Raw genomic sequence first — 10,089 nt, 5'->3', positions numbered from 1 at the left:
AGCTTGATTCACTTCACTCATTCTTCTAATGCCCAACCCGCCTTCCTGCTTGCGCTTCGTGACCGTCTCCCATCGTACCAGGCTTGTTTTCCTTGTGTCTCCATCGCCGCCCCAAATGAAGGTCCTAGTCATGGCCTCAATTTTGAGGCACACTTCTTTTGGCAAGATCGTAGTCTGCATTGTATAGGTGGGGATAGCGCAGAGCACGGATTTTGCCAAAGCGATTCGCCCTGCAAGAGTCAACGTTTTGCCTTTCCATCCATCAAGTCTGCCTCTCACGCGGTTCAGAAGCCCAGAAAAGGTTGTGCTCGTCACTCGTCCATGAAGCGAAGGGACGCCTAAGTATCTGCCAAGATCGGAAGTGCTTGGAATGCTCAACTCTCTAGAAATGGCCGCCCCCAAATCGGAAGGCGTATTCTTGGAAAAGAAAACCTGGGATTTTCCCAGGCTTATACGTTGCCCGGAAGCCTCACAGAAATTATCCAAGCAGCGCCTTATAACCGCCACTTGCTCCAGCGATGCTTCTGAGAACAGCACCATATCGTCTGCAAAGCAAAGGTGTGAGAGGGTCGGCCCCGTGGTCGAGACTTTGATGCCCTTCCACGTCCCTTGATCCACCTCCTTCATTATGCTCTGACTAAGCCGCTCCATGCACAGAACGAATAGTGCGGGTGACATGGCATCCCCTTGTCGTATCCCTCGTCCCGGTTTGAAGCGCTCCAGTCTTGATCCATTCCAGATGATTTGTATGTTTGCAGTCCGAACACACTCCATAATTACTCTTTCCCAATCCTCATTGAAACCTGCATCAAAAATAGTATCATTAATAAAGTCCCAAGATAAACGGTCATAGGCTTTTTCTAAGTCAATTTTAATGGCCATAATCCCGGTTTTCCCTTTTCTAATTCACATAGTGTGCATGACTTCTTGATACACAATAATGTTGTCCGTGATCTGCCTTCCTGGCACAAACGAACTCTGAAATGGGCCTATGATCTTCGGAAGGATATACTTGAGCCTGTTAGTAATCGTTTTAGTAATCACTTTATACGACACGTCGCACAAACTGATCGGCCGAAATTGTTTTATGCTTTCTGGCGTCGTGGCCTTCGGTATGAGTACCAAAAGAGTGTCATTCACCCCTTCCGGCATCTTCCCCGTCGCAAAAGCAGCTTTAACCAGCTCGAAAACAGAATCGCCCACAATCGGCCAAGAATGTTGATAGAAAGCTGCGTGAAGTCCATCGGGTCCCGGCGCTTTCATAGGACTCATGTCAAAGACTGCTTGGCGAACTTCTTCCTTAGTTACTCCTCTATTAAATATGCGCCAGTCACTCTGTACTAGTCTGGGGAACATGCCTCGTGTCGCCCTCATTAAATCACCCGCCCCCTCGGCTCTAAACAGATTTGTATAAAAATCCTGGACATGACGCTGTAGCTGCTCCTCTTCAACGATCCAGTTTCCGCTTGCATCCATTAGACTGCCCACTTTGTTCCTCGATTTGCGGACCATTGTCGCCGCGTGATAATATTTGGTATTTCTATCCCTCGATACTATCCACTCTTCCCGCGAGCGTTGGAACCACATGATCTCCTCCTGGTAGAGTACAGTATCAAGCTCCTGTCTTAATTTCTTTTCTAACTGCCGTAGCCCTCTATGCATATGCGACGCATGATGCTTCTGGATTCCCCCAATGCGGGCGAGTAAGATCTTCTTCCGGCCTTCAATACTGCCAAAGACATCTTTGTTCCACTTGGTGAGCTCCTCGTGAGTGTTATGGATATTGGATTGCCATGCATGATCCGAGTTCCACGACCGTCCGATTGCCTCACTAATCGAGTCGTTGGTTAACCAGGCAGCATGGAACCTAAAGTGCCCAGTCGGTCTGCTCCCTCCTCTCCCAGCAGTCTGGATTAGCAGCGGCGCATGGTCAGATGACACACGTGGCAGGTGGCGGACCACCGCCTCCTGAAAACGGTGCCTCCACTCCACATTGCATAAAGCTCTGTCGAGCCTGGCCCCTTTTGTGGGCCCGTTCTCTGATCCCGCATCCACGTGAACCGGGCCCCGCTAAAGCCCATGTTGACGAGCCCTTCACCATGGATCCAATCCACGAAATCCGTGTTTCGTTGGGAGGAATAAGCAGAGTAGTTGCAAGTTTCATCCTCGCTGGTAACAGCGTTGAAGTCTCCCGCCACTAGCCATGACCCATGGATATTTCGTTTGCACGCCCGGAGCTCATTCCACAACCGCCTCCGCAGATGCTTGGCCGGACTACCGTACACGACTGCTAGGGACCACGGTACACCTCCATTTTCCGTTACCTGCAACAAAATAAATTGTGGGTGAGTAAAGACCACCGTGACTTCCAGCGGTTTATTCCAAAGCACCCAAATTCCCCCACTGAATCCCACTGCCTCCACTCGGACCCAGTCTTCGTAGCCGAGCTTCGAGCAAATTTTGTTTGCTTGCCCTCCAGACACCTTGGGTTCGACCAACCCTAACAGGTCCGGCCGGTGCGTTTTAATCAACAGTTTGAGGACGCGGTGGATGTCCCTCCCTCCGGCGCCCTGGCAATTCCAGATTAGACTTATCATTAAAAACAAGATATATAAAAACTAACAGAAACCACAAATTAAAGCAGACAAAAAACGTAAAGCAGACAAAATAAAACACAATCAAACTCTCATCGCCGCATCATCTGCGTCGATTCCCCCCGGGTCTCCGTCAACTTCCATCGCCGCACCCCCCTCATCTCCCAACTGGTTTGGATCGTCGTTGTGGTGTTCACCCATAGCTTCCAGGTCGTGCATGGGGCTCGCATTGGGTGCCTGCTCTGAAGTGATCCGTTCTGTCTGAATACATACGCCCCCCTGTGAGCCCCTTACCACCACATGTTCATCTTCTTCGGCTGCCTTCCTTGCGCTAGCTCTGGGGATTGCGCGGGGTGCCCGACTGATTCCACCTCCAGTTATTGCTGGCAGCTTTTCCAATGGCTGGTTCACTACTTGTTTCTCATTGACTACCACATTCGCTCGTCTCTGGCTGCGTCCCTTGGTTGGGCTCTGTCCGGCTCCACCTTTGTGGGTCATGTCTGTTCTAGGTCCATCCATGGGTGGTTTTGGGGATATGAGTTCGCCTATTTCTGCCTCCTGCCCCTCTCCTATCGTGGCCGGGTTCAACTGCACGTCTGTCTCTGCATGGGTCTCATCCTCCAGGCTCGCTAACGGCGAGAATCGCGACCGGGATTGCGCCATCTGCCCTTCCGCATGCATGTTTCCACCATTTGGGCCAGCTCGCTTTCCGGGGCGTCTATCCGCCTTTGTCACCAGCATCCACGACCGAAACGGGGCCTTCTCCTCTGTCATCCGCGTCCTGGAGGTTGTAGGTCCGTTTGCGGCGTCAGGTTGCTTCCCCCCAGTGTCGTCCTCGTTGAGATTCTGAGTATCAGCAGCGATTGGTACTCTGTTCTCCTCCGGGCACGAATCATGATTATGGCCATACCGTCCACAATTGAAGCAGACCAAGTGGATCCCTTCGTATGCTATGAACCGCGTCCTCTTTCGTAGCTTGAATTTTGAGATCAAAGGTTTGGAAATGTCTATTTCCACGCACATTCGTGCGAATCGCCCCCTGGAGGCTTGACTTGTGGCCTGGTCGACGCGAATGGGACGTCCCACTCTCTTCCCGATCTTCTGCAGAAAAGACGCACTATAGTACTCTATTGGTAAACAGGGAAAACGAATCCATACCAGAACCTTCTCGGTTTTGTCTGTCATCGGATCGAAATCTGGGTATCACTCCTTCACGATCAAATAGTGATCTAAGACCATCCAAGGGCCACCAAATTTCGCGTACTCCAGGTCGTCGACCGAACCGAACCTAACGAGATAGTAATCATTGTCGATCGCCACAAGATCCATGCTACCTTTGGGCCTCCACATGGTGTTCAGGCGCCGGAGCAGATACGAGAAGCCCACGCGTTTTCCCCAGACCCTGATAATCAGTGCATTCCGCCACGGCCGTCGGAGCTCCTCCTTCTCTCTGTTAGTCAGCCTGATGACCGGGCACAGGGGGTCATCGTCATCTTCCGATTCCTCGCCATCGGAGAAACCATCTTCGTCCGCCTGGCCTTCCTCCTCCGCGGTGGGGTGGGATGATCCCACAACAAGATCTCTGAAAGAGATTGGTCGGGGTGGACTGCGTGGTGCCTCCACCAGTGCTGCGTAGTTCTTGATCGCCTCCATCGGCGTCTCCTGAACCACGTCCACCGTATTGCCTCCCATTCCTGGACCTGTATCGCGCTTGGATTTCTTGGTACTTCACGCAAGAAGATCTTGATCTTCCTCCGAGCGCTGAGACGAGAGCATCGCTGCCATCGTTGCCATGCTTTTTTTGCTTCAGTGTAGTGATTGACTATTATGATCCAATGCAACCACTCAGATAATTAAGGTAATTTGGCCAATAATTACTACCTATATTAATATTATTTAAGAATAATTCACTCACTACTACTCCTGTAATAGTTTTTACACCATCTAAGTTGTTTACAAGTCCATTTTCATGCTTCTCCCTTCAATTCTTTATCGTTTTCGCTATGAGATTAATTTATTATGTGTTTTAACTTTTAACCTGTACCCTGTTTATATTAATGATTAACATTTGGTTATTAAATCATGTTATTTCTAACCATTGTTATAATTATTAAAAAAAAAAAAGTTAATACCACAAATAGTCCTTTGACTATTGGACTAGTACTCCATTTAGTCTTCGATTTTCAATTCGACCAAAACACGTACTTGATTATCATTTTTGACTACAAAGTCAACCGTTAAAAATTCTGTTAAATAGGTGTTAAATCTAAGAGTATTATTGTCAAATTAATTAATATAATTATGATTATTTTATTTAATACAAATAAAATAGAAAAAGAAAAAGGAGATTGGAGGAATCACAGATCATCATTCCATAATATTAATATAATAAGTAGCCTCACTTGATATCATTATGACTGTTAAGCCTCTTTCTCCCAAAAACAACTTTTTTCAAATAACAATTACACAGCACACCTTCCAGTTCCAGATTCCAATCTCTCATCTTCTCTCTTATTATATATCCATCCCAATTTTGGTCCGCCAAAAGTTGACTGTGCGGCACACCAACGCCGCCCGCGCTCCGCCGCGCCTCCCCAACTCAACCCCCCGCAGAATGCTCTGCAGAAAGAATTCTGTCAACTGCGGCCGCGGATCAGTGCCGGTTTACCTCAACGTCTACGACCTCACTTCCATTAACGGCTACGCTTATTGGGTCGGCCTCGGCGTCTACCACTCCGGCGTTCAAGGTTTTCGCCGTCCCATATTTTTTTCTGAATTACTCATTTCTTCTGCTTTTCGCATATCTAATGCGCCCAAACATCAGATCTGTGATTTTGGTAATCTGGGTTGGCAGTTCATGGCGTGGAGTACGCGTTCGGAGCTCACGAATACCCCACGACGGGGATTTTCGAAGGCGAGCCGAAGCAGTGCGAGGGATTCACATTCCGGAAGTCAATTTTGATCGGATGGTCGGAGATGGCTGCCGGCGAAATGAGAAGAGTGATGGAGGAGCTCTCCCAGAAGTACAAAGGAAATACTTATAACCTCATCACCAAAAACTGCAACCATTTCTGCAATGATGCCTGCATTCGACTCACCGGAAATCCTATTCCCAGATGGGTTAACCGACTCGCTGGAATCGGTAATCTCTAACCTCTCATGTTTTGCGACGATTCTTTAATTTCTACGCATTTCCACACCAAAAAATCAAATTAATTTTGATTACATAGCATTAATTAATTAGATCTTTATTTCTTCGAATTTATTAAATTAATTAATTGTTCATTGTTACTGTATTCATTCATAAGCAATAAATGAGCTATGAAGAGTGTGATTAATGTTTTTTCCGCAAGTGGAATTTTGTGACGATAATTGACCAACTGTGACGCAAGTAGGTATGTTCTGCAAATGTTTAGTTCCGGTGAGCTTAAACACGACGAAAGTTCGTCACCATAGGACTGAGGAGAAGCCCAGTGAAGCTGGGGAGAACAAGAAACTCAGAAACGGCTCCAATAGACCCACGCCTTCGTCCTCATCGTCTTCCTCAGGTTCGCCGGTGCCGGCTCTTGCGAAAACCTCGAGCAAGAAAAGCAGAAGCCCGCCGACGTTGATATCCGATCCGACTGCATCCTAGCGACGTTTTTTACGACGAATTATGGAGAAATTATTATTAATTTTTACATTCTTTTTGCGTTTTTTTTGGTTCACACTGCTAACAGCTTCTCTCAAGAAGCCTTTTGCAACCATTGTACATGCGACGTGCTATTTAATCAGGTTAGGCCGGTTTTGACAATTCTATGTAAACTTTTTTAATCATGAATCAGTGATTAATTTCCCTCCAAATAAATTAAAATGAAAAACTAATTTACCAAGCTCAATCATGGATAAAAGTCATACAACTATAGAGCCATCAGACCTAATCCTTTTCTTTTTATTTTTAATATATAAAATGACAAAATAATCAATCAGGTAGGCTGTCATTGCGAATCCACTGTAAAAATTCAAGAAAATAATTGATAAAGTAATTCAAAATTAAGTAAATATGATTTAATAGAGCCATTAGCTTTCAAAAAAATAAATATGATTGAATTGATAAAGTAATTAAAAAAATGAATTATATTGATAATTGAATTATACATTTATACAGATACTACAATGTAATAGAGCTAGTAACATTCAAAAAAAAAAAAAGAATTATACATTTATATTTTATATAATAATAATAATACATAAGTAATTATAATTTTTATTTCTCTACTTTTTTTTACCATTCAATAAAATTGTGACATATAAACAAAATTTACTTCTTCATTGATAATTGTGAGACGAATTGGGGCAATAAACATATGATTTTGGAGATTTAAAGTTGATTAGTAGCTTTCGGCAATTGGCACGAGGAAGGCACTTTTCGTTGATTTGACCAACCTCGGTTTCATTTGTCTTCTAATCTTTTTAGGTATATATATTACTAAATATTAATTTTGGTCCTATGAGTATTAGTAAAATGACAATTTTAGTTCACATGCTTAATTCTTATCAATTTTCATTCATGATTATTGTTTTATTGTTAAAATTAATCATGTCGGTTACCCATCTGTTTAAGATATGTCTAAATTTTAAAATTTTAAGGGTATTTTCATCCTTTTCAATTTAAGATCACAATTTGAGTATGCATAAATAGATTTAAGCACTAGGGTCGATCCCAATTTGCAGTTCTCTTCCTCATCCTACCTTAATTTGAGGAGGAAAACAGCAAATTGAAATCGATTTTAGGGCATAGATCACTTTATTCATGCTCAAATTGGGATCTTAATTTGAAAATGACAAAAATACCATTAATAATTTTATATTTCGCCATGTTTTAAACGAAGGAGTGACCGTCGTGATGAATTTTGGCACTAAAATAATAGTCTTGGATGAAAATTGATACTAAAACAATAGTGGTGGATGAAAATTGGTTTGGAATTAAACATGTATGTGGACCTATATATATATATATATATATATATATATATATATATATATATATATATATATATATATATATATATATATATATATGGGCGCGATCTCGTGCGAATAATGGCTGCCCAGGTGCGAAATATGAACCAATCAGCACGCGTCACATGTCAACATTCATTGATCGGGTGCATCTACTTTCACCTACAAGTGCACCTACTTTCACCTACAAGTGCACCTACTTTCACCTACAAGTGAATGTAATTTTGCCTCTACTTTCACCTACAAGTGCACCTACTTTCACCTACAACTGCATGTAATTTTACCTTGTTAACATTCATTGATCAGGCGCACCTACTTTCACCTACAAGTATACCTACTTCTACCTACAAGTTCACCTACTTTCACCTAGGTGCACCTAGTTATAACTATATGTGCACTTAGATCTGAACACGTGATACGCGCTGACTGGTTCACATTTCGCTCCTAGGTGCGCCATTCACACCAGAACGCGACTATATATATATATATATATATATATATATATATATATATATATATATATATATATATATATATATATATATATATATATATATATATATATATATCCTCTCCTCTACTATAATAAAGTAGAACCTTTTTGGTAATTAAAAATCAGAAAAAATTCCTGCCCAAGGGATTGTTGTCCATTAAGAATAGGAAACGTTGTTGTTTTGTATACTGGAATAATTAACGTATATATATGGTAATGGTTTGTATTCCAAAGTTATTCATTGCAGCTGATTAATTATGGAAATGGTTAATTATTGCCTTGACATTTTCCATAAAACCATTCGTAAAATTACCAGGCATAAATACGCATCGATTGGCCTTTCTAATATGCATATTAAGGAATCGTCTGAAGAAGTTCACCTACTTATAAATACATCTCTTGGTTTCAAAGACAAACACCTCAAGTTTACATCACAGATCCAAATCTAAACTCAGAAGAAAATACAGTAAGGCATTTGGAATGTCTCCTCTCTACATTGTTGGTGTTGACATCTCACCTTTAAATACCAGAGTGCAATCAAGTGGCGTGTTATGCGTACATATGATGCCCCTTGATTCATAGGTATTTTTTTCTACGTTAATGTATATATGAATACAAACAACAGCATCAACATTCAATTATATATATATGCATGCATTGACAGTTTTACACTTTTACAGGATACAGTGCACTTTATTTTTTTTTCGGGGAAACCAGCAAAGGTTGAGTCATATACTTTAACAGTCTTTTTTCCTGCTTCACTGTTTTTCTATTGCTTTCTGGCATTACTTTTTTTTAATGGATGGATTCTGTATAGATATTAAATTTTCTTTGCCACAAGACATCCATTGACAGTTTTACAGGATACAGTGCACTCTATTTTTTTTTTTTTAATTTTAAATTTGCAGGGAGAGGATCTATACTTCAAGTAGTTAACTTCCCTACATAGAACTACTTAAATGATATTTATTTCTAAATATTATTGCATAACACTACTTGTGTCTTTAATTTTTTAAAATTTTTTTAACGTTAATCATGTTGTTAATGAGTTTTAACATTTACCATATTGAAGGTTCACTGCCTGCTTTATTCACCAAATTACTCTTCAGTGGAAAGTATTGTGGCAAAGGTTGAGTCATAAATGTAACGGTGTGCAGTCTATGAGGTTCAAAACTGGAACAAAATGATGAGGAGAATTGTTTGCATGAGGTTGGTTTTTCTCATTCAATCTTTGAAGTTCTGATTTCTTAATTAAATTATGTGATGACATTAATTTTATTTTTGGTGTATTTGTATTTTTTAGGATTTTCTGTCAAGTGCTGAAGCTGAGAGTCCATAGGAGTTGTTGCTGGAAGCAATTGTTTGAGTAGGAATGACAACACAACAATTTAAAGGTGTCTTGATGAATTCTCATCAAGTCAGAGTTCGAAGAGACAAAAAAAAAGTGTTGTCATGCTTGAAAAAGTGACAGATGATGAGTAATGTTGCTTGGTGGTCATTTTGTAGAAAAAAAAAAATAGAGTTAGCAGACTCTTATATGAAGGAAGTGGGAACAAATATCAAATAAAAAAAATAATATTACATACTTATCTTCACAATCTAATACGGTGGTGTCCTTAAGTTAAACTCTTCACATTGGAGTTGAAACAGTCAATATAGTATTGAAATGAATCTGTATAGAGAAAATCAAAATATATATCAGACTATCTAATACCAATCTATTAGGTGATTGGAGATTATATATTGTTCAGAGCTTTAAATTATTTGGCAGATGTAATTTCTAAAGTTGACATTTTTAAGGTTTATTATCCATTTAACTAAGTCAAAAGGAAGAAATGGACGGATTCAATGGTTTGATTGAGCAATGGGAATAAAATATTGTCCTGCATTCAAAATCTAAGTTGAAAAACAGCATCACTAACATACTCGATATTTGACAGGACCTAGACTAAATGTCTGTGATTTTATACCAATGAAAATGGATCACAAATGGGAAACTAA

At 41.2% G+C, this 10,089-nt stretch overlaps 1 protein-coding gene across 1 annotated transcript; it reads left to right on the top strand.

Moving 5' to 3' along the window:
• Positions 1 to 5,049: 5,049 nt before the first annotated feature.
• LOC109151127 (deSI-like protein At4g17486) lies at positions 5,050 to 6,387 on the top strand. The gene is made up of 3 exons (XM_019299069.1): positions 5,050 to 5,341; positions 5,449 to 5,736; positions 5,990 to 6,387. Exons 1-3 carry the CDS (start codon positions 5,209 to 5,211, stop codon positions 6,226 to 6,228), a joined length of 660 nt encoding a protein of 219 aa, XP_019154614.1. The 5' UTR covers positions 5,050 to 5,208; the 3' UTR covers positions 6,229 to 6,387.
• The last annotated feature ends 3,702 nt before the right edge of the window (positions 6,388 to 10,089 follow it).

The sequence above is a fragment of the Ipomoea nil genome, unplaced genomic scaffold (assembly GCF_001879475.1).
Source record: "Ipomoea nil cultivar Tokyo-kokei standard unplaced genomic scaffold, Asagao_1.1 scaffold0114, whole genome shotgun sequence".
Taxonomy (NCBI): Eukaryota; Viridiplantae; Streptophyta; class Magnoliopsida; order Solanales; family Convolvulaceae; genus Ipomoea; species Ipomoea nil.
Note: the sequence above shows the minus strand (reverse complement) of the source record. Positions and strands in the feature narration are given on the sequence as shown.